This window comes from Staurois parvus, unplaced genomic scaffold, assembly GCF_062004578.1.
Source record: "Staurois parvus isolate SC_StPar_1 unplaced genomic scaffold, SC_StPar_1.0 ptg000786l, whole genome shotgun sequence".
NCBI lineage: Eukaryota > Metazoa > Chordata > Amphibia > Anura > Ranidae > Staurois > Staurois parvus.
Window position 1 is genome coordinate 213,330 of NW_028318582.1, and position 25,886 is coordinate 239,215.

The following is a 25,886-nucleotide window of genomic DNA, read 5'->3' on the forward strand; positions in this document are numbered from 1 at the left end:
ATATATGAGGGGGATATGATCTCCATGTATAATACATAAGGGGGGATATGATCACCATGTATAATACATAAGGGGGGATATGATCACCATGTATAATACATAAGGGGGATATGATCTCCAAGTATAATACATAAGGGGGGATATGATCTGCATGTATAATACATAAGGGGGGGTATGATCTCCATGTATAATACATAACGGGGAATATGATCACCATCCCCCTTATGTATTATACATAGTGATCATATCCCCCCTTATGTATTATACATAGTGATCATATCCCCCCTTATGTGTTATACATGGAGATCATATCCCCCCCTTATGTATTATACATGGTGATCATATCCCCCCTTATGTATTATACATGGAGATCATATCCCCCTTATGTATTATACATGGAGATCATATCCCCCCTTATGTATTATACATGGAGATCATATCCCCCCTTATGTATTATACATGGAGATCATATCCCCCCCTTATGTATTATACATGGAGATCATATCCCCCCTTATGTATTATACATGGAGATCATATCCCCCCTTATGTATTATACATGGAGATCATATCCCCCCTTATGTATTATACATGGTGATCATATCCCCCTTATGTATTATACATGGAGATCATATCCCCCCTTATGTATTATACATGGAGATCATATCCCCCCCTTATGTATTATACATGGAGATCATATCCCCCCCTTATGTATTATACATGGAGATCATATCCCCCCTTATGTATTATACATGGAGATCATATCCCCCCCTTATGTATTATACATGGAGATCATTTCCCCCCTTATGTATTATACATGGTGATCATATCCCCCCCCCTTATGTATTATACATGGAGATCATATCCCCCTTATGTATTATACATGGAGATTGTATCCCCCCTTATGTATTATATATGGAGATCATATCCCCCCTTATGTATTATACACGGTGATCATATCCCCCTTATGTATTATACATGGAGATCATATCCCCCTTATGTATTATACAAGTAGATCATATCCCCTCTTATGTATTATACACAGAGATCATATCCCCCTTATGTATTATACACGGAGATCATATCCCCCCTTATGTAATATACATGGTGATCATACCCCCCCTTATGTATTATACATGGAGATCATATCCCCCCTTATGTATTATACATGGAGATCATATCGCCCCTTATGTAATATACATGGTGATCGTATCCCCCCCTTATGTATTATACACGGTGATCATATCCCCCCTTATGTATTATACATGGAGATCATATCCCCCCTTATGTATTATACATGGAGATCATATCCCCCCTTATGTATTATACATGGTGATCATATCCCCCTTATGTATTATACATGGAGATCATATCCCCCCTTATGTATTATACATGGAGATCATATCCCCCCCTTATGTATTATACATGGAGATCATATCCCCCCCTTATGTATTATACATGGAGATCATATCCCCCCCTTATGTATTATACATGGAGATCATATCCCCCCTTATGTATTATACATGGAGATCATATCCCCCCCTTATGTATTATACATGGAGATCATTTCCCCCCTTATGTATTATACATGGTGATCATACCCCCCCCCCCCTTATGTATTATACATGGAGATCATATCCCCCCTTATGTATTATACATGGAGATTGTATCCCCCCTTATGTATTATACATGGAGATCATATCCCCCCTTATGTATTATACACGGTGATCATATCCCCCTTATGTATTATACAAGGAGATCATATCCCCTCTTATGTATTATACACAGAGATCATATCCCCCTTATGTATTATACACGGAGATCATATCCCCCCTTATGTAATATACATGGTGATCATATCCCCCCCCTTATGTATTATACATGGAGATCATATCCCCTCTTATGTATTATACACGGTGATCATATCCCCCCTTATGTATTATACATGGAGATCATATCCCCCCTTATGTATTATACATGGAGATTGTATCCCCAGAGAGAGAGATATCATTTCCCTCGGTACAAATCATTGAGATCATATCCCCCCTTATGTATTATACATGGTGATCATATCCCCCCTTATGTATTATACATGGAGATCATATCCCCCTTATGTATTATACATGGAGATCATATCCCCCCCTTATGTATTATACATGGAAATCATATCCCCCTCTTATGTATTATACATGGAGATCATATCCCCCCTTATGTAATATACATGGTGATCATATCCCCCCCTTATGTATTATACATGGAGATCATATCCCCCCTTATGTATTATACATGGAGATCATATCGCCCCTTATGTAATATACATGGTGATCGTATCCCCCCCTTATGTATTATACACGGTGATCATATCCCCCCTTATGTATTATACATGGAGATCATATCCCCCCTTATGTATTATACATGGAGATCATATCCCCCCTTATGTATTATACATGGAGATCATATCCCCCCTTATGTATTATACATGGTGATCATATCCCCCCCTTATGTATTATACATGGCGATCATATCCCCCCCTTATGTATTATACATGGAGATCATATCCCCCTTATGTATTATACATGGTGATCATATCCCCCCCTTATGTATTATACATGGTGATCATATCCCCCCCTTATGTATTATACATGGTGATCATATCCCCCCCTTATGTATTATACATGGTGATCATACCCCCCCCCTTATGTATTATACATGGAGATCATATCCCCCCTTATGTATTATACGTGGAGATCATATCCCCCCTTATGTATTATACATGGTGATCATATCCCCCCTTATGTATTATACATGGAGATCATATCCCACCTTATGTATTATACATGGAGATCATATCCCCCCCTTATGTATTATACATGGTGATCATATCCCCCCCTTATGTATTATACATGGAGATCATATCCCCCCCTTATGTATTATACATGGAGATCATATCCCCCCCTTATGTATTATACATGGAGATCATATCCCACCTTATGTATTATACATGGAGATCATATCCCCCCTTATGTATTATACATGGAGATCATATCCCACCTTATGTATTATACATGGAGATCATATCCCCCTTATGTATTATACATGGAGATCATATCCCCCTTATGTATTATACATGGAGATCATATCCCCCCCTTATGTATTATACATGGAGATCATATCCCCCCTTATGTATTATACATGGAGATCATATCCCCCCTTATGTATTATACATGGAGATCATATCCCCCCCTTATGTATTATACATGGAGATCATATCCCCCCTTATGTATTATACATGGAGATCATATCCCCCCTTAATCTCCTCTTCTCAGTAGAGAATAAATTCAGTTCCTCTAATCTTTCCTCAAAGCTGATCTCCTCCATGCCTCTTATCAGTTTGGTTGCCCTTCTCTGTACTTTCTCCAGTTCCCCAATGTTCTTTTTGTGAATTGGTGCCCAAAACTGATCTGCATATCCCAGATGAGGTGTTACTAATGATTTGTACCGGGGAAATGATCTCTCTCTCTCTGGAGTCTATACCTCTCCTAATACAAGAGAGGATTTTGCTCGCTTTAGAACCCGCAGCTTGGCATTGCTGCCATTATTAACCTTTAAGCACTGAAGATATGACGGTAGTCCAAACACTATTCCACTTAACCAAAAACTTGGAACAGTCCATGCGGAAGGGTTTGAGTTTAATAATGATTGCTTCTCCTGCACAGACCGTGTCAATGACAGAGTCCAAAGAAAGTATCCTTGGTGGGGTGCTGAAGACTCTACTGCACAGTATGGCCTGCAATCAGAGCGCCCTCTACCTGCAGCACTGCTTTGCCACCCAGAGAGCATTGGTCTCTAAGGTAGGATGTCTGCATTCTGAACAAGATGAGCATTTTCAGCAGGTCTAGAAGTTCTTATAAGTCACCCCGTTCATTATCTGTTCCTGCAGTTTCCGGAGCTGTTGTTTGAAGAAGAGACAGAGCAGTGCGCGGATCTCTGCCTTCGCCTGCTCAGACACTGCAGCAGCAGCATCGGCACCATCCGGTCCCACGCCAGCGCCTCCCTCTACCTGCTCATGAGACAGAACTTTGAGATTGGAAACGTGAGTTCAGTTATCATCGACCAATGATTTTTTTCTTTTGCAGACCATTGTATTTCATTACTCTATGTTACAGCAATACCAACATGAAGAAACGACATGTTGTACAGAGCGTTTGTTAACCACTTCCCGTCCGCCCTATAGGAAAAAGTACTGCTACAGGGTGACACGGGTGTGCAAAATCGCATATATATACGTGGATTTTCAGTTCTGGGTAGGGGGCACGCGTGCCCTACCTTCGCCGCCATTCGAGGCCTTGGCTGTCAATCACCGGGTCCCAGCCGGTGATTACTCACGGCACCCGGTGATTGCCGAGCGTCTCCGACGGAGGGAGAGAACTCACAGTATTTCATTATTCTATGTTACAGCAATACCAACATGAAGAAACGACATGGTGTACAGAGCGTTTGTTAACCACTTCCCATCCGCCGTATAGAAAAAAGTACTGCTACAGGGTGGCACGGGTGTGCAAAATCACGTATATATACGTGGATTTTCAGTTCTGGGTAGGAGCCACGTGTGCCCTACCTTCGCCGCCATTCGAGGCCTTGGCTGTCAATCACCGGGTCCCAGCCGGTGATTACTCACGGCACCCGGTGATTGCCGAGCGTCTCCGACGGAGGGAGAAAACTGTAAACAGTTCTCTCCCCTGTCAGCTCCTGCACACTGCTCTGCATGGCTGTGCATGTGACGTGTGGCACAACTGTGGGGTTTAGTGCCCACCAAAAGAGCTGCACAAGTGTGAACCTAGCCTAATACTAAGTCAAGGTATTTATAAAAATAATTTTTTAATATTTTTTTAAATATGTGAAGGGCACATTAGAGCACTGTATTGTAGCCCTTTCTGGTTTTTAACCCCTGGGGGACTATTTTAACCACTTCAAGTACGGACACTTTCACCCCCTTCCTGCCCAGGCCAATTTTCAGCTTTCAGCGCTATCACACTTTCAATGACAATTGCGCAGTCATGCAACACTGTGCCCATATGACATTTTTATTATTTTTTTCACACAAATAGAGCTTTCTTTTGGTGGTATTTATTTACCACTGGAATTTTTTATTTTTTTTTGCTATATAAATGAAAGTCCAAACTATTTGAAAAGCAAGTGTTTTTCTTACAAATTTTTGCAAACAAATCTGTCTTCATGAATCTTGGCCAAAATGTATTCAGCTATCTTTTTAGTAAAAAAACAAAAATAACCCAAATTAGTTTATAACCAAAAATTATAATTTTTCAAAAGATTTTTTTACATTTTTATTTTATTTTTTTATATTATTATTTATGGATTTGTTTTTTTTTAACACACTGTCACCCTAGCAGTACAGTGATACTGTACTACTTGAGGGGGGGGGGTGAAGAATTTTTTTTTTTATTTATTTTTTTTTTATACTGATTGCTTTTACTCCCATAAAGGCTGTAAAAGCAATAATTTCTCCTTCTCTCTGGCTGCATTCTTGCAGGCACTGAGAAATACTGAGAGAGCTGTGATTGGTCACAGCTTGTCACATGGTACAAGGCTGTTGTGAATAGCCCTGTACCATGTGACCTCAGTGATCATTCACAGATTTCACACGTAGTAAGCAATGATGTCCGGAAGTGACATCTTGTTTACTACTATTCATGTGATCACTGATTGGCCAATCAGTGATCATATGATCGGGACCTCACACAGAGGTCCCGTACAGCGATCGGTGTTCCTCTGTGTCTGGAGGACACAGCAGGCACCGGATCGCGGTGCCGCGCGCTCCCAGGCTCACAGGCAGTGAATGCGGGGGCCATTTATGAAGTGGTTAAAAAAATAAAAGATTATATAAGGGTTAGGCTTAAAAAAAAAATGCACTTTCATATTAATGACAAGTAAAAACATTCTATGGAGTGAATTTGTGAAGAAAGAAAAAGGGTGAGATTAGAAGGGGAAAGAATATTGTAACTAGAGATGAGCGAATCGAACATGACGAAGTGGAATTCGTTCCGAAGATTTGGAAAAATTCTATTCGCGACGAATCCGAAGATTAGCAAACTTCGGATGCACGAATCGAATTTTCCCAAAAATGGCGGCGACATGTGTGGCGACGGAGAAAATGGACAGAGAAGATGGGGCGGGGATCTCTGGGAAGGCGCGCAGACAAGGCGCGCTGACCCATAATGCATTCATGACATGTGACCGCATTAGCCAATCAGCAGCCAGCCAGCACTGTGTAATGGTGGAGCTATAAATCGCGGCCATCTTAGAATTCTCCATTAGCCTCCGGTCATTCAAGAGAGACAGACCTGTGTGTATTAAGGGACAGAGTTAGGGCCACAGAGACTTTAGGGCCACAGAATCGTTACTCAGGGCCACAGAATCGTTACTCAGGGCCACAGAATCGTTACTCAGGGCCACAGAATCGTTACTCAGGGCCACAGAATCGTTACTCAGGGACACAGAATCGTTACTCAGGGACACAGAATCGTTACTCAGGGACACAGAATCGTTACTCAGGGACACAGAATCGTTACTCAGGGACACAGAATCGTTAGTTAGGGCCACAGCTATCAAAGAATCGAAAATTTAAAGTGACATACACCCTTTTTTTTTTGGTGGCTGTCGTGCACAGTTGGTGCTGCAGTTTGCCGATTGTGCAAAATAAACTGACTTTCTGCTTCACAACCACTATTGTACGTTCAAAGAGTTAGATCCATTTACACGCCGGGTGGCGGTAATATTTTTTGGGTGATTAGTGCATTCCAGTGACATGAACGTACAGTTTCCAGCCAACGGCAAGCTGCAATTGACCGATTGTGCTAAATAATAAGTAATCTGCCATGGGCCCCTGTACCGACTCCTCATGCTGCTGCCAGGCCCGTAATCTGTCATGGGCCCCTGTACCGCCTCCTCATGCTGCTGCCAGGTCCAGAGTGTGTCATGGGTCCCTGTACGGCCTCCCATTGCTGCTGTCTCCATCGCCACACTCTGCCATGTGCCACTTTCAGGTCTCCTCACACTGCTGGTGGGTTCCATTTTGTCATAGGGTGCTGTATGGCCTCCCATTGCTGCTGCCTCCACCGCCACACTGTGGCTCCACACTCTGGTTTTGGCCCCGTGACTGCCCAAATGAGTGAAGTGTGCGGTGATTCTAAGATCGACGGCACTCATCTGCATGTCATACTGACTGACAGTATTATTTCTCTTCCCCAGCAGACTCCAAGGGCATTTAAATTAAAGGTACAGTGTTCTGCACTAATATAAAGGCTCTCTGAAGCCTAGAAACACCCTTTTTATAAGTTAAATTCACAGCGAATATATATTCGGCTCAAAGCGAATTTATTCGGCGAATTCGGCGAATCAGCCGAACCGAATTTTTGAATAATTCGCTCATCTCTAATTGTAACCAAATAGGAAATGAACTTGTGACTGTGGAACTAGTCAAACTTTCACCCTAGCTGTTTCTTTTAGGACTCTAGTAGTGGCATCACCACCTATATGTGTCTCTGAAAATCTTTTTTTTTTTTTTTTATATTTACAGAATTTTGCCCGTGTAAAGATGCAGGTCACCATGTCCCTGTCTTCCCTGGTTGGGACATCTCAGAATTTCAATGAAGAATTTTTACGTCGCTCTCTGAAGACGATATTAACCTACGCAGAGGAAGATTTGGAGCTTCGAGAGACGACTTTTCCTGATCAGGTCACTCTGAAATTCTAATATTCCTGTGACAGGTGGTCAAGGCTTCCATCGCATCGCCAGTATTCCGTTTTTTAAATGAATTTGAGACATTTATGAGGGGATATTTATGAGGGAATAGGGGGGTCCAAACCCTCCCAGATTGTCCATTGGTACCCCCTACTCACTGCACAGCAGAAGCACTGCTGCTATCTGGCAGGGACTGGGACAGGCAAGTGCAGTTTAGAGCCAGGAAGTTCTCTTTTTGTTCCTCCTTTGCTCAGGTCTGATGACATAGCTGAGGGATGACTTCTCCTCACTCTGAAATTCTTGGTCTAATGAGTGGATATCATTAAAGGGGAAGCTGTATTGGGTGGAGCTATACTGTTGTTGTGAGTGTGTGTGGGGCGGTAGGGTTGGTGGAAGAGGCATCTGTACTGGGTAGGAGATCTCTATCTGTACTAGGGGGAGCTGTACTGGTGGTGTGGATGGGGGGGGGGGGGAATCTATGCTGGGGGTGCTGGTGGAAAGATCTGTGAATTATCTAAGTGGATACAGCATCATTCCAATGCTGCATTTGTCCCCTGCCAGCTCTAAGACTGAGACCTGAGCGATCAAAGAGTGCTGCTCGCTCAGTCCTCAGTGCTCTGTGAGCAGAGAGCTGGTGACAGTCATCGCTGGTTGTTCTGCTTACTGGAGCTCTGGGCTGTGGAGGGAGCAGGAGCAGCTGGCTCATGCTCTCAGCAGATCGCTAAGAGGTTGAGCCAGGTGCTGGTCCAGGGATCTGGGTGGATCCCGACTTTAAAGTTGGGATCTTTCCCCAGTCTGGATTGGCTGAGTGATGTCAGCCGCCAGTGGACTTTAGCCCGCTGTTGGCTGAAAATGGGTCACAGGAATGCAGAACAAACTGCACTCCTATAGTTCACAGAAGTACAGACAGACAAACTTTGGCTGTACTTCTCTTTTTGAGTTGCCCTCCTCCCTTCTCCCCACTTTGTGGCTTTTACATCCTCTGGGAAGACTATGCAGGATTTTGGAATGCCTGTGGGAATTTGCCTTTTTTCAATCAAAACACAATTTTTGAGGTCTGGTCGAGAAGATCTAGTACACGGCATATGTCCCATCTCATTTTGAAACTGTTCAGTAGGCGCAGGGCACAATGTAGGCCACTTCTCTTGCTCCACAGCAAACTCATCAAACCATGTCTTTACCAAGCTGGCTTTGTACACGGGGCACAGTCATGGAGAAATAGAAAAGGTCTTCACCAAACTGTTACCACAAGGTTGGAAGCCAATGGCAGGGCCTAACTTGCCATTGGCATTCAATAGTGTTGAGGTCAGGACAAGTTCCTCCAACTCAAACTCATCAAATTTTGTCTTTACAAAGCTGGCTTCATGCACGGGCACAGTCATGCTGGAACAGAAAATGACCTTCCTCAAATGGTTACCAGAAGTTTGGATGTGGCCAATTGTCTCAGATATTTTTAATATGCTGTAGCATTTACAGTACCCTTCAGTGGAATTGCCTGAATGCAATCATTTGAAGGGGGCCCGCATACTTGACTTGAGTAGATGTGAATGTGATTTTGTACATGCTGGAGTTCCACTTTAATTTGTATTTTGCTTTTCTGTCTGTGAAATATGTGGTCTTTGTGTTTTAGGTTCAGGATTTGGTGTTCAACCTGCACATGATCCTGTCAGACACAGTGAAGATGAAGGAGCACCAGGAAGACCCTGAGATGCTGATTGATCTGATGTACCGGTAGGCACAACAAGAAGTCATTGCAGACCTATAGTCAGCCATTGTGGTTGGCTGTGGTTCTGTATCATCAGACAAGCTAAATGTATGAAGCCATGTTTGTTTTAGGGTCTGAACAGTCATCACCTTTGAAGGTATCACATCCTCTTATTTCCCCTTCTGATAGAATTGCGAAGGGATACCAGACATCGCCAGACTTGCGTTTGACTTGGCTGCAGAACATGGCGGGGAAACACTCTGAGAGGGGCAATCATGCAGAATCGGCGCAGTGCCTTGTTCACTCAGCTGCCCTGGTGGCAGAATATCTCAGCATGCTGGAGGATCGCAAGTACCTTCCCGTGGGCTGTGTCACCTTCCAGGTGAGAACATCCAAGGCATTCCCCATCACATAGGCCTTACAAGACAGCAAAAGGGAATTAATTAAAATCTCCTTCAGAGTCCTAAATGAATGCAGTGCTACACTGTTACAACAAGCATGGGAGCCACATACTACATTTAAAGTGGAACTAAACCCTCCTATCCTTTTCAGCCAAGCAATCTGCCATCCTAGCCTCTGATCTGCAACTGCCATGATGGTGCACATGTGGTCCGTTATGACTCCAGCCATTTCATGGTTTGACATTTTGGTTGAAAGCACAAGCAAATGTGACAGTTAGCATTCCCGACATGCCGGAAATGTAACTGTTTTTTTTTAACGCCTGTCTCCCCGTTTGGGTAATTCCGTCAGGGAACTGCTTCCTCGCTAGGACACACGGCCAAGGTATTATAACTGCACCCAAGACTAGATGACACTAGCTTAGATGCCAAACTGGATCTACTTTATTGAACAGGAATACCAATTTTTATACACTTCAGGAAGAGGGGCAATCCCCACATGAACAATAAAACCAAATAGTACACATTAGGATAAACATCCCACAATAATTTGGTACCCAAGACTAGATGACACTAGCTTAGATACTGGAACTACTTTATTGAACAGGAATACCGATTTTTATACACTTCAGGAAGAGGGGCAGTCCCCACATGAACAAAAAAAACAAATAGTACACATTAGGATAAACATCCCACAATAATTTGGTACCCAAGACTAGATGACACTAGCTTAGATACTGGAACTACTTTATTGAACAGGAATACCGATTTTTATACACTTCAGGAAGAGGGGCAGTCCCCACATGAACAAAAAAAACAAATAGTACACATTAGGATAAACATCCTACAATGGTTTGATAACAAGGTAAAGTGGACATAATGCTAATCACATCTCCAGGAGGACTAGCAGACAGACAGAAGCAATAGGTGACTCAATTAACAATGGGGAGGCACACAATGGTAGACTGTAAACACATAACACCTTAATAAACTAATTAGAACCTCAGCATTGGGTTGTTTTGAGCTGATTATATAAACATCTTCTAGGAAGGGTGGGGGGGGGTTGAAGAAGTCAATGCTGGTTTGGGCACAGAGACCCCAAATTTGTATCCTGGTCCTCCAGTTCTCAGAGTCTGCATGTTTTGGGGAGACATCCGAAGTAAATTATTCCGAAGTTCCCCCCCCCCCAGGGCACACACCTCCCAAAGAATAGAGCCCCCCTCAGATGCCAGGGCCATGGTCAGTAGGCAAAAGGGTAGCCTGCAGTCCCTTCCAAAAGCCCCTGTCCCGCTTCAGTCTGTCACAGAAACCAATAAATTGATGGGTTTAGTTCCCCTTTAAAGTGTATGTATAATCCCACTATGTTCATGAATTCTGACTGGCAGTCAACAACCTCATCTCAACTGCTGAGATTCCCCTATATTTGGTACCCTAACAACTGACTTCTGGGCATTCCTAGGGACAGATCCCTGGACATGCCAGAATTCTTTTGTACACCTTTTATTTTTATGCTAAAAGGGTCATCCTCCATGAATGCACAGAAATGCTAATTAACTTCAATCGGCCTATGACCCTACGTACCTCCGAACTAAGAGAGGTGACACATTTCTTTGATAAGACCTGGGGTTTAGTTCTGCATGCTGGTAGGTAAAGTCAGCTGTACTTTTTAGGTGTTGTCTGTGGCATTACCATGACCAATGGTGTATTTAGGTTTTGTGCTGCCCTAGGCAACACAAAAATTGGCCACCCCCCTCCCCCGTAGAGAGAGAGACAGAGCTTCACACCGACCAATTCCCCCCCCCCCCCCTTCCCCTCATGAGGAGAGACTGACATTGGCCAACAACACCCATGTCCCCCCACCCAAGAGAGCCTTCCACTATCATCGCCCCCCATAGACCAGACACCTAACCCCCCAGCAAGAGAGAGAAGACACTCACTTTCACAGCTCCGGACATCCCCGGGAACGAGAGGCGGGCACTACATACATTGTCAAGCAGTCAGCAGTCTCTCTCGGTTCCCACCTGGTCCCCATGCCATGTGTGTCCCTTCTTCTCTTCTTCCAAAATGCCACCCTAGGCAAAAGCCTTGTTTGCCTTGTGGTAAATACACCCGACCATGAGTATGCTACACTGTATCATTGCACAATAATATCCTCTTCACATGGGTGGACCGATTGGGTCCTCCTTTCTGTTTTTTCACTGCCATCACTTCCTGATTTTTTTCTGGGGCAGAAAGTAAAGGGAAATCTTCCCAAAGGAATATAGGAATGAAAAAATGGTGGGTTTTAACCCTTCCTTAATATTCCCAAAGGAAAAAAAGTGTTGGATATTATGAATCACCTCTCCGGTCTTGCTTATGAGACTACAAAGTCAAGGGCAGCCCATAGCTGATTTGATTTTCTTTCCTTTCACCATGGATGGAGGGAAAGAAAATCACTGGATTCCCCCATCAACACAGCGCTATTGTTTTCTGCTGACAGGGGAACCGGGAACCTTTCCAGCCTGCAGAACTCGATTACTGCTGGCGGCTAAAAACAATCTGACAGGCTGGTTGTACCTAAGTTGATCGATAGAATGACTATGGTACAATCAGCCTGCCCATACATGGATTGGATCTCTTCCAGTCACTGCTGAACCGGCTGAATTCTGATTCTTTTATGGCCGGCGTAAGCCAACCAATATATTGAGAGAAAGTTTATCTGGAGATTACTGTATTTTTCTGAACTGTTCACAGCGGTATGATGAACAAAGTATAAAAAGTGAGCGCTAATCAGTTCAGCGGCTGTACACTCAAGGCAACCAATAAAACTTCAATACAATATAACACAAAAACAGTGCAGCGCTTTGATTAATAGTCCTTAGTGGTTCTTGATCAGTGAATGTTCCTCAAATGAGAATAGAAGAAATGCCCACTCACCAGAACCACACTTGGTGTAGTGCAGTGAACAAAGATGAATCCCTGGTTCCACTGGAAATATGCGTCTGGATCTCTGGTTCCACTAGAAATATATGTCCAGATCAGCACGTGGAAGAATGACACTCTCTGGGTCACACAGGTTCAGGATCATAGGAAATTAGGCTCCGGCACAGAGTTCCCCTTAAGGGATATGTGGGTGTTGCTCTTACAGTGGTAGGAACCTCCCTCTCTGGTTAGACTCGGAGCAACACAGCTTCTGGAAGAAAATACTCCCCATACGGAGTCAAGACAAAAAAGTGCCCATAGTGTAACATAGTTTTGGATAAATATTTATTAGCAAGAGTAAGGATGCATCCAGTAAGTATCGTGGGAACGGTAGATAACAGAAGTAACACTAACCGTCCCTGAAAGGAGATGGCCACTGGAGCTCCACGATGCTCCGACGGCGTGACGTCAAAGGCGCGAGCAGGCTCCTCCTTACGCGTTACGTGCCACGCACATCGTCAGAGGTTGAGCGGTAATCTGTGACGTAACATTCTTCCACGTGATGATCCCTGCTGATAAAGCATTCATCTACATTCCTTTTCAAAGTTAGCTGTGACACCATACTGTCTCCGACTGTTAAAATCCCCCCCCCCCCCCAGGTTTTTTTTTTTTTTTTAATTCTCCACGAACATCATTTTGTTACGTATCACAGACAATTTACAGACTCCACATATTAAAAGCCGCACATAAGATTTCCAGTGGCAGCAATTGTTTCTTGCATGCAAACATGCTTCCGCCGTGAACTAGCTTGGGTGCTTGTATGTGTTTGTCAGGCTCATGTACACCCAATCATTATTTAGTACAGATATTGCAATACTGATTCATGTTCCACAATGCTCCTGCAGAATATTTCCTCTAATGTCCTGGAAGAATCGGCTGTGTCGGATGATGTGGTGTCCCCAGATGAGGAAGGGATATGTTCGGGAAAGTATTTCACAGAAGCCGGACTTGTGGGGCTCCTGGAACAGGCTGCAGCCTCGTTCTCCATGGTACGTACAGTCACACGTCTCATGGTATTAAGGGCTGATTCAGATGGACTCTGCTCCTCTGTGCTGAACTGCTGTTTTATGTGCGCATCCACTTTGGAGCCTCACAGAGGCCGTGCACAGCGCCTGCATTTGGATCCATGCACCCACTGCTGCCTCAAATTTTGACATGCTAAAACAAAAACAAAACACAGGAGGGCGCAAACACCTAGTTCATTACCAAAGCTTTATTATAAAAATGGGAATGTTGACAAAATGGGTACTCACAAAAGTAGAAGACGCAGTTTCCCACAGGAATGCATTGAAAACCACTTAATCTGTTCTGGAGGTTAGAAAAAAGTATTAAAAACGTCGCTGTCACTATGTCAGTGACGGTTTTTAAATGTACTTACCGGCTTTTTTTTTTCTTCAATACAGCTCAGAGAATCAGCTGTCACTTTCCCCCCAGCTAAAAGAGAAAGTTTCCTTTTAGTTTATTTCCCGAATTAAAAGAAACAATGTTTCCTTTAGCTCCAGGGAAAGTGACAGCTAATTCTGTGAGCTATAGTGAAGAAAAAAAAAAAAAAAGCCGGAAATTGCATTTAAAAACCGGCATCGACATACACTTTGTATTGCGAAAATAATTTGTAAACCGAGGCATTTTTAAACCGAAGTGCATCTTTATATGTGTGTGTGTGTGTGTATATATATATATATATATATATATATATGTATATATATATGTGTGTGTGTGTGTATATATATATATATATATATGTGTGTGTGTGTGTGTATATATATATATATATATATATATATATATGTGAGATAAAAACATGAATAGTCTTTAAAATTCATAAACAAATATCCCAAAAGAATTCTTGGGGGATTGAGATCATCCAACTACAATATTGGCTGCTCCACGATCAGATAGAAGTAATCTCCGTAGGACATTTAAAAAAAAAAAAGACAACGGGGCTGCCAACTAAGTGCAGTAAATAGGTACTCTTATTAAAAAGACAAATGGCAACTCGAGTAATAGAAAAAGGATCTCTCATCTCATACAGTAAGCCATCATATTGCTGGTAAGCCTTTTGGTTTGCTCCTCTGGGTTGTGACAATTGTGAAGCCTCTGGGTGGGTGATGGAACTTTGAAGAGCCAAAACCGGAGAGCACAGAAAGTGCAGACCCAGACATGATGTCACACCTCGGAGGGACTGCAACTAAGGGGTGTGGCTAAGTGTTTTGGAGCATGAAGAAACTTTCTCAAGGCAAGCAGAAACAATTTAGCTCCCATCTGAATGACCCCTATGGCTGTGTTCAGAAATTATGCAGTATACTTCCAAGAATGGGCCTTATGTGTTACAATTCCCGGGGTGCCTGACACAGATACTGTGTACATGAGAAACATAGTTGAGACTCTCCTGACACTTCATTTTTCATATGTACCCGGCTGCCTGCTAGGTTACTCTTCTACTTTTGTAAACTGGCCTCAAACTGTGTCATTAGAAGTCCAAGCCTAAGTGTTCCTTGAATCTGAACTCCTGGGAAATGGCTAAGTACACAGATAAAACTCATATATAGGAGCTTTTTATCTTCCAAAGGATGTATAGTTCTGTCCATCCATTCCTGAGAAGTACACAGCTTTGTCACACGGCACAGCCCTGTCTAGTTGGGGAGAAGTTCTGATTTTCTCTGCTGCGGTTAAGTAAGGCTACTTTCACACTGAGTAGTTTTTGAAGCGTTTTTAAATAAAGGGACTGAAAATCTCAAGAAAACTGCTTCCCTATGTATATGAATGTATATCTATGTATGTTTTCACACTCAGGCGTTGCAGTGTAAAAACTCCTGCTTGCAGCATCTTTGGGGCACGTTCGGTAAGTAAAAAAAAACAAAAAACGCCTCTTCCCATTGAAATCATTGGAAAACACCGCAAAAACGCCTGAAAAGAGCTTCAAAAACACCTCTGGGAAGTGTTTTTGGAGCAGTATATAAGTCACATGTCCTTTAAAAACGCTCACAAAGCGCGGTAAAAACACCCATGCGGTTTTGCGGCAGATCAGTGTGAAAGTAACCTAACACTTTCACCAAGTCTGTCACTAGAGAGGGTAGGGAGAAGCAGAGGATTGCTGAGATCATCCCTTTGTCACTCTTCTCTCTCCTTCTTTCAGTATGTGCCTTCCATTGCAACACAACTAATTGGCTCCTCAATCTGCTTCTCCCTCCCCCAGTCTGGGTTCTGCTGTAAAATGACTACAAGTAGGCTGATACCAGCTAATGCATGTTAGGTTGGCAGAATTCTTCAGTACCCCAGAGCCTGTTTGTCTTTCACTCAAGGACTCCCGGCTGATCTGTGCTGTGTATGGTTTATAGTAAGATAGTATAAAGATAGACTTTAGGAAGTTATACTAGCACTATTTTCCAAAGAAGCAGCACCATTAAAGTAGATCTCGTAAACTTTTTTTGAAAATGAACAGGCCGGATCGTTTTCATGTGCTCATTAATAATGTTCCAGTTTTGATTGTACCTTTATCTGTTTCTGTCTTTTCAGGCTGGCATGTATGAGGCCGTGAATGACGTTTACAAAGTCCTAATCCCAATACATGAAGCCAACCGAGAAGCCAAGAAGTTGTGTACAATTCACGGTAAACTGCAGGAAGCGTTCAGCAAGATTGTCCACCAGGTAACAAGGACACTTTCTGCTTCTCTCTATTAATCCACAGTTCTCTTTTTTCCTTTCATACACCACTTTTCTCTCATTGGGTTAAAAAAAAAAAATGAAAGTGTGTTGGGAGTTTGAATGAGGCCTGGTTCACACTGATGCTGCTCTACGAGGCACGTTTTGCACGGACATGACAACCCATTCAGTTTGAATGGGCTGCCTTGCCTCCTGAAGCGCAGGGAAAAGGTTCCTGCTCAATTTTATTAAATCGCAGGCCGCATGGGAACTGCAAGTGCAGTGTGGTTTCCATTGCTTTGCAGTGGGCCATTAGGATTAATGCCACCCATGGACATATGCGTTTTTCTTCGCGGTTGGTTGCGGCTATGGGAACAGGTGCAGGCCCACAGCAGCAATCACCCGCACAGATGTGATCCTAGCCTATAGGATAAATCCAACCAATAGTTTTAAAATGTAGTTAAGTCACTAAAACACAGCTGGAGCAATCCCAGGAGCTTGCTAACAATCTTTTGAGCATTACCATTGGCTATCTTGAGCCTTGTCTTCACTAACCAGCAGGCATCATAAGGCATCTGCTATTACCTTCTGTGATGCCATGAGCTTTTAGGGCCTTCAGAGTTTCACTTTAAGTCTCCTTAAAAGGATGAGCAGGAGCTCTCAAAGTTCTGTTGCCCACTTTAATCCAAGACACTGAAGATGAGGGTCTATGCCTGGCATTACTTTACATAGATACTGTATGTATCCTGATTATATTCTACTCTGCATTGCCCATATTCCCAAGCCCCTCCCTATAAAAGCCCACCCTCCTCCTTTAATCTGACCATCATGAATATGGCTCTCACAGTTCAAAGATTTGGACTGTTAGTGTTGATGTTGGTATTTTTCCCCCTGGTAGCCAAGTGCTCCGTATGTAAGAACCATATCCTGACTCAATGAGGAAATAATTCCCTTTTGTCATCACTGATGATGTACTGAACATACTTAAAACATGTCAACATTGGTCCTGACAAGATCTGGAAAGGATTTGACAGAAAACTCTGCACCTCATGCTAGTCATTGACACCAATGTATGCAATCTTTGTTTTATATTTACTACCTGTAGTGACAATGGACTACAATTTAAGAATCATCAAAGCAATAGGTGCCACAGATATCTAACAGTATTAAAAATCTGTATGTGGGTCACATTTGTTATGAAACTCTTACTGACCCAAAACATTATAGAGTTAAAACCTCTGTCAGGTTTTTATTGCTGTCACAGTGATTTCCCTTCACTTCTTGTCTTAGAGAAAGACACAAAATATATGGGTATCTCCCAATATAATGGGATCCCCCCCCCCACACACACCTTCCCATGACAGTTGTCATTGAAGCAGGTGTCCCCATTGGAATCTATCCCTTCTGCTCCCAAGGACCAGGAACAGCAATAAAAACTTCTGAAGGGTGGATGGTTGTTGCTGAATCCCATAAGCCGTATTGATTTCATCCTGGCGGTGTGGAAAAAGCGACAATGTAACAGTGTTTTGACACCCGACTGGCCAATCCCCCACAACAAAGGAGCCCCAAAGTTCTATGGAATTGTTGTGCTTCAGTTCTTTTTTTTTTTCCTTCTCCAGTATTATATTGAAGTCCAAATACAAGTCCATTCTGATAAAAAGATGGAAAAGGTAGAATCTGTATACATAACCAGTCATTTTGGAGGTTCCAAAGGTGCCCCCTTTATCAAGACTCAAGTCTGGATAGAAGGTCTTTGATGATAGATTTTGGTTTTGGGGGGTCACAGTACTTCGACCAACAGCTGATAGCTGCTTATCATTCTCGAGCCCTGATGAAGGCGGGGGCACACCGAAACACGTTGGTTAATTACTCTGAACTTGTTATCAGAATAAATTTGTTTTTGGACTTTGGTGTGGCGCTCCGGTCCTTTTTGCCTTCTCCAGCAATAAAAACTTGACAAAGATTCCAAAGCTAGAACAGGTCTATTTTGATGTTATCAACTTTCATATAAAACGTGTTTATTTCTCTCTTTTTGACTCTGGACATGTTCAAGTAAGTAATATGATGTTTTAAGTCCTCTGAAGATCCCATTTGAATCCTATATAGGCCTCCAGTGACCCCTAGGCTGGTGTAAAGAGTAGGCCTCCTGGGGCTTGAGTTTCCAACCCAGCTTTGGAGCCAGTGGTTGCCTGTGTCAGCATTGAGTGAGTGTTTGTACGAATTCAAAAATCTTTCTTCTGGTGACTTTTTTTTTTTTTTATCTTCTTGTTATACAGAGTACTGGCTGGGAGGTAGGTATCACTGCAGTCAGTAAAGAACACTAATGGTGTGAGTCCTGCTGGGCCCACACATACTAGCGGTGGGTCTTGTGTTTTGCTGTTTTGCTGTGACCTGAATCCATTAACCTAAACACTCCATTCAGGGATTCCTGCGATCACGGTAACAGTTGAGAAAGTTCCAGATAGTGCATGTCAACCATACACATTACACTAATACAGACCAGTGACTTTCACATTCCTCATCATCCCAACCAAACTGTCTCTTTCCATCAATATCTCTCTCCACTCTCAGCCCCAGGGCAAGGGGTCGATTTAGAGGGAATCGCTGGTGGTACAAAACGGACAACCAATGATTATAGAGTGACCTGGGAGAAATCAGGAGCTGATCTTGCGACAAAGGTTTTAGTGTATTTTGGATTTTTAAAGTGAGTCGGTTACTTTAAAGGCATAGTCCAACTTGCAAGTAAAGGGCCCCCCGGTATTATACAACGCATTGATCCATTTTGAAAAATAAAGTGTAACATGATTGGCACACTTGTAGGCTTTTGCTGACATTCCTGAAACCTGCCTAATATACTCCTATATGGTTTACCTTTGATTGGTGCAGCACAGTGGCTGAATGGTTAGCACGTCTGCCTGGCAGTACTGGTTGTTGTTTTGAATCCCAACCATGGCATCACCTGCCTGGAGTTTGCATATTCTCCCTGTGCCTGCGTAGGTTTGCTCTGGGTACTCCGGTTTCCTCCCACACTCCAAACACATGCTGGTAGGTTAATTGGCTCCTGTCTAAAATTGGCCCTAGTATGTGTATGAATGTAAGTTAGGGACCTTAGATTGTACATGCAGACAAGGGGTTAGAGGCTGCTCCTTGAGGGTGAGGGACTGATGTGAATGTATAATATGTCCTGGAACCTATTATGAATAAGTAAAGGTAAACAATGGGGAAGTTTGACAGGAAGGCTTTAGGGTGTAAGCAGAGGCATACATATTGTCATTCACAATACACTGTGTTTTGCACACAAAAAAAAAAGAAGGTACAGTCCTTTATTGAGGCCCCTTGTCTGGATGGGCCCATTTTATGGTCAACTTAAAAACAGAAAAAAAAAAGAAGCTGCTAACAGATATTCACTGCAGTCACTTTTCTAGAGCAACATTCACGACTCCCATTCTGCCCAAATGTCGGACTTTTCTGACCGGACATAGTTTTAGCCCTTTCTGTTTTGCTGCCTCCTACATATTGCTATTGGCTAGTAAGGCTGTCTATCCTAGTCCATTAGCCAATAGGATTGTTCGGAGGGAGTAGGTTGGCTAGCATTAGGATCACTCCTCTGACGTCACACCAAGGCAGCGAGGTACACTGAGAAGAGCAACGTGGAAAGAACCATGAAGCAGTTATTTCTATTGGAAGCCTTTCCACTGGAGGCAGAAATTCCGTAGATCAATGAAGAATCCCTTTACAAATAAAAACAGATGGACTTTGCAAGGCTGCTGTCTTTGATTTTCTCAATCCCTCTGCATGAAGGTGGCACTGTTGCTAACGCATGTTGTCTGCGTTTCATTAAACCAAGTTTTGTAGTAACTTTATTTCCCTCTAAACCAGTAGTCTCCGTACTGCGGCCCTTTGCCTGATTTTATCCAGCCCTTGGAGCATGATTTCATCCATGGAGACCAACAATGGGGCATAATTCCCCCCCCCACCCCCGGCAGCAATGAAGGAGCACAACTCCTCTCAATGACACCAAGGATGGGGCATAATTCCCCTGCCCCCCCAACACCAATGAAGGAGCACAATTCCTCCCAATGACACCAAGTATGGGACATAATTCCTCTCATTGGCACCAATGGTGGGGCACAATTTCTCCCAAAACAGGGACATTTTTTTTCCCACTGCCGTTGGGACCTTTTCTACTCCCAATGGCCACAGTCTACCCCCCTAGTCTGAAGGACAGTAATCTGGGCCTTTGTTTAGAAAGTTTGGAGACTCCTGCTCTAAACTGTAGACAAGGCATTACAGTGAACCTCTCCTGGCCTAAAAAGTGCTTAAACTGTATGTATCGCCAAAACTTTTTTTTAGCCAAAACCCATGTCTCAGTCCACACTTGGAAGATTCAACCCCTCTATTTGTCCTGGTGAACATTGTTACCAAATTATAGTTCTAGGAGATCCAGCAGCTGTCCGGAACAGGAGGTGAGGGGAAATCTTCCAATAGGGACACGTGTTTTAGTGACAATTTGTCTAAGAATGGATTTCCCCTCAATCTGGAGAGATCTCATCCTATTTTGTGTCTATGCACTGTTAGCACTGCACTGTTTGTATTATACCAATTGAGGTTTTTGGTATCTATTAATCTGTGCTAGATACTTTTTAATTTTTTTATTTATTCCTAGTGCAGAAATTCCCTTTCTTATATCAGACAAACACATGTACTCACATGGTGGAAACTGCGTGGGTTCACTTTCAAGAGGCTGTTTACCTGTGTCTGCTTGTTTTTTGGATGCAGTGTCACACGGAGAAAGCCCTTAAAAAAATTTGAACCTGTAATAATCGTCTGCAACCTTTACCTTTATAATTATGACCCCTTTGGCCATTGCTCAGGGGGTACCTTGATTAACCATGACCCCCCTCCTATAGAGTGATGAAACTCAGGAAACTATAAACAGACAATACTTTGTGGACCATTCAAATTCTGTGCAATGTTTTCTAAGCTCTCACTCATCCAAAGTCACCCACACTATCATTGAATGAAGCAATTTGCTGGGGTGACCATGCACATTTCATTGAGGCCCTTTGATTGAAATAAAAAAAAACCTTATCCTCTACCCCATATGTTGACATATGTTGACCTCCAGAAGTTCCTGTTCTGAAGTTTTCACCTCCTGCACCTCTGATTCTCAGCTTCTTTACAAATTCATCACGGAATTTGGGGTAGGGCTACCTTTGGCTCAGATCACACAGTCTGCAGCAGCTGGTGGTATTTTGAACATTCTTGGAAGGGCTCAGGTAGGCCTTGATGGCCATAAAGTAGGATGCGGCACATTAGCTACCTCGGTCATCTAAACACATTATATGCACACAGGTAAGCAGCCTTTCTCATTCTGTATTTACTAGTGAAGTTTGGTCATAGCTAAAGCATAAGCTTGTGTTTACAGTTAAATGATCTTTCAAACATTTTAGACATTTTAGGCTTTGTGTAACACTCATAAAGTTGAGAGTTAACTGATTTCCATTTGACTTTATTGACTGGTCCGCAGCCCTTACAGAATGACTCCCTCCTTCCTTTTGTGCCTTTTAGTTACAAATATCTGCATTGAGGTAGAGTTAAGAGTCCCATTGCTCGGGAATGTGGGAAGACTTGATCGTGCTCTTTCCTTGGGATTTAAATGCATTCAGAAGGAAAGAATGGTGTTATTTCCCAGGGCATTAAAAATAAACACCTCTCATAGAAGATTTGAAGAGCACGGAAGGAAGCTGCAGATAAAAATATGTATATTTAGTAGAAGAGGAGAGTATGCAGAAGATGACATATTAGACACCTAAGGCTGCAGAGCCACAAAGCAAACCTGTCAAGAGAGAAATATAGAAGCTGCTAATCCTGATCTTCATCTTAAACCAATGCTAGTTGCCTGGCTGTTACTAGGACTCTAACTTTTTTTAATACAATATATAGCCAAAAGTTTGTGGATTTAGGGCCATCACCAATGTTAGCTTGTTGGACATCCCATTCCAAAACCAATCTAGATGGCTCCCACTTTGTTACTATAACCGCCTCCATTCTTTTGGGAAGGCTTTCCACAAGATATTGGAGTGTGTCTGGGTGAATGTGGGCTCATTCAGCCAAAAGAGTAAATTGTGAGGTCAGGTCATGATGTTGGATGAGAAGACTTGGCTTGCAGTTTGCTTCCCGGCTCATCCCTATGTCATTCAGTAGGGTTGAGGCCAAGACTCTGTGCAAGCCACTTGAGCTCCTCCACACCAAACTCCTCATACAATGTCTTTATGAACTTTCTGCACGGGAGCACATTCATTCTGGAACAGAAAAGGGTCTTCCCCAAACTGTTTCCACAAAGTTGGAAGCATACAATTGTCTGAAATATTTTTGTATGCTGTAATATTTAAAGTATCTTTCACTAAAAATGCCTGAAGTCAACCATTTGGAGGCGTGTCCAGGGGCAGACTGACCATTTGGAAACTCGGGCACTGCCCGAGGGCCCAGGGTCAGTAGTGAGCCCCATGAGATGCCCCTGGTACCTTTTTCATAGGCTTTTTTGAGTTTGGGCAAGGACACAGGGGCCCCATGATCCTCTATTGCACGGGGACCCCATGAGTTGTCAGTCCGCCCCTGGTCGTGTCCATCTACCTTTGCTGATATAGCACTGGCTTTTCCAGTTCGAATTCTGGCAAGGGTGCTATCTACAAGGAGTTTGCATATTTTCCCTGAGTTTGCATGGGTATCCTCTGGGTACTCTGGTTTCCTCCCACATGCCAAAAGACATGCTGATCAGTTAGTTGGCTGCTGTCTAAATTGGCTTTAGTATGTGAGATAGGGACTCTAGACTGTAAGCTCTTTAAAGGCAGGGACTGATGTGAATGTACAAATGTAAATCGCTGCGTAAATTTCAGCATTATATAAATACTTGTAATACATAAAAATAGTAGTTGTGATGGTTAGGTGTCCAAAAATATTTGACCATATAGTGTACTTTGAGTCAGTAACGTAGAACAAGTCTGCAGAATGGCAGAGTAAAATCAACAGTCCTGATCGGTATACTTGTATTATTGAAGCCAGAAAGCCAAGCAACTAGCGATTTTTAGAAATGCATGGTTAGCAGCCAAGATGTTTCCCTCATAATAGGTTTTCTTTATGCATTTACTACGCAATATTTGCATTTAAAGTGGTCCTGTAGTCAGATGAGACCCTCTTAAGATGCACTCCCTTATCCTTAAAGTAAACCCGTCAGCCAGTCTAAATTTTTAAGTGTAAAAGCTCTGTCAAAGGTAGGCCCACGAGGGGCCAGCTGTTGGCTTTGTTAACCAGAGTCTCTTTATCTGTCAGATCCTCAGATTCTGGTTTCAGTTTGTTACTGTGGATTCAACTTTCCTAACTTTGGGGAAAAAGCTCTAACTTTTGTTAATCAGCCCCAGGTACTGGTCACCTCCTACCCAATGAGAGGTCTTTATTGGTCGCTGTTGGTAGACTGGAAGATGGTGGTTGGACAGGGCTTAGCACTAGGGTCAGTGGAACCAGGACCAACTAATGGGCTAATAATTGCCATAATGGAGCACCTGCTTTCAGATAGGCCACCATTCGAAATTGCTTTCAGGTTCTCTTTAAAGGTCTCTAATCCAAAAACAATAGCAGTTCCTTCTAAAGAAGAGATAGTATACTCACCTTGCCATCAGCCCTTGCCTTCTACTTCCCCTTGCAGCTTTCATCAGTCTTTTCAGCATTGAACACTTTTGGCAGTGTCACTTGTCCCTCATCAGGTGTTATGGTTCCATGCTTCAATCCCTGCATTACTGCTGGGTCCTGTAGTAATATAGAGGTCAGAGGTAGAAACCACGGCATATGGCATCTGACACTCCCAAAGGGGCTTACAAAAGTTGCAGCGCCATACCAAAGGAAAGGTAGGAGACTTGGGTCACCAGAAAGGTTGACGTACTGCTGCTTTTCTTTTCTCGAGTTCATATGTTTAGAGTCTTGACTGGGCTTCTTTAAGGTCATAAAAGGATCTCTGCTGAAGGAAAAAGATCAGCAAGACAACAGCTCTGCCTGAGCGTCGATCCTCCAATTTGGCAGAGATCACATGACTATCACATAGGCTTTTGGTCACACAACCATTTACAGAGGCATCTTGGACTAGCAGTGTCAGTTGTCCCTCATCAGGTGTTATGGTTCCATGCTTCAATCCCTGCATTACTGCTGGGTCCTGTAGTAATATAGAGGTCAGAGGTAGAAACCACGGCATATGGCATCTGACACTCCCAAAGGGTCTTACAAAAGTTGCAGCGCCATACCAAAGGAAAGGTAGGAGACTTGGGTCACCAGAAAGGTTGACGTACTGCTGCTTTTCTTTTCTCGAGTTCATATGTTTAGAGACTTGACTGGGCTTCTTTAAGGTCATAAAAGGATCTCCGCTGAAGGAAAAAGATTAGCAAGACAACAGCTCTGCCTGAGCGTCGATCCTCCAATTTGGCAGAGATCACATGACTATCACATAGGCTTTTGGTTACACAACCATTTACAGAGGCATTTTGGACTAGCAGCTCCATCTGCACAAGAATTTCTTGCTTTGCAATGCCTGTTGGGAATTTCAGGCAGCCTGGAGGGAAGGGTAGCAGAATGGGGTTTTTTCACTTTAGGTTGGCTTTGACTGTCACTAAATCGACCCCTGAAGAGGATATTTTTAATACCTTCATCCAGTCCTGTTTGCATGCTAACACCCATTCCTTCAATCTGTCCTCCAACTCCTAAACCCGATTCCATGGGTCTACAGCTGTTGCAGAACTACTAGGACCAGCATGTGCAATAGCATCCACAGGTTCCTCTGCTTGCTCCTCTTGCATGCTCACCTTCCATTCCTCTCCTCAAGCCATGAATTAACTTTCCATTCTTTGTATGTTCCCACCTCTCACTGGTTAATTCATGATTGAAATTCACCTTGTTAGTTTGTTACCAATTGCTTTTTTGTTTCTATTTTTAATTTCTTTTTTTGGACGATCCCTAATGAAAATAATTTCTGTTTTTTCCTCTGTCGTCCCCTCGGTTGCTGACCCTCCTCCCCACACTTTTTACTCTTGTCTGTTGTGGTAAGTTGGATTTGGTGAATATATCTCTCTATTTTTAACTTCAGTCAAGAGAAAAAAAAATAAATGATAGACCCACCCGTACTGTGCCAGCAAGCAGGAATGTACAGAAAATATGTGATTCATTTTTAATGAGGAGAACAAACCAGGAATCTGAATATTCAGTCCCACCGTGGTAATATTTTGCTGGTTTACGTGAAAAGTTTATACTTGACCATTTTTTAGAGTAAATTCCAAATGAGTCAGATGTGACCTGAAACTTGGCCATTGCTGTCCTATCAACTAATTGAACCTCACTAACTGGGGATGGTTTATTAAAGAATACCGAGCTCAGTAAA

At 42.9% G+C, this 25,886-nt stretch overlaps 1 protein-coding gene across 10 annotated transcripts in view; it reads left to right on the forward strand.

Moving 5' to 3' along the window:
* DOCK7 (dedicator of cytokinesis 7) overlaps positions 1-25,886 on the forward strand; it is a 278,665-nt gene that overhangs the window by 211,601 nt on the left and 41,178 nt on the right. For 6 of the 10 annotated variants that reach the window (XM_089654661.1, XM_089654662.1, XM_089654654.1 and 3 more), the window contains 8 exons: positions 3,714-3,848; positions 3,938-4,090; positions 7,595-7,753; positions 9,390-9,490; positions 9,654-9,846; positions 13,669-13,812; positions 16,340-16,471; positions 18,742-18,756. In XM_089654661.1, coding sequence (XP_089510787.1) covers positions 3,714-3,848; positions 3,938-4,090; positions 7,595-7,753; positions 9,390-9,490; positions 9,654-9,846; positions 13,669-13,812; positions 16,340-16,471; positions 18,742-18,756 — 1,032 coding nt within the window. The remainder of the gene's footprint in view (positions 1-3,713; positions 3,849-3,937; positions 4,091-7,594; positions 7,754-9,389; positions 9,491-9,653; positions 9,847-13,668; positions 13,813-16,339; positions 16,472-18,741; positions 18,757-25,886) is intronic. The other 4 variants (XM_089654663.1, XM_089654656.1, XM_089654659.1 and 1 more) reach the window with 1 other exon arrangement.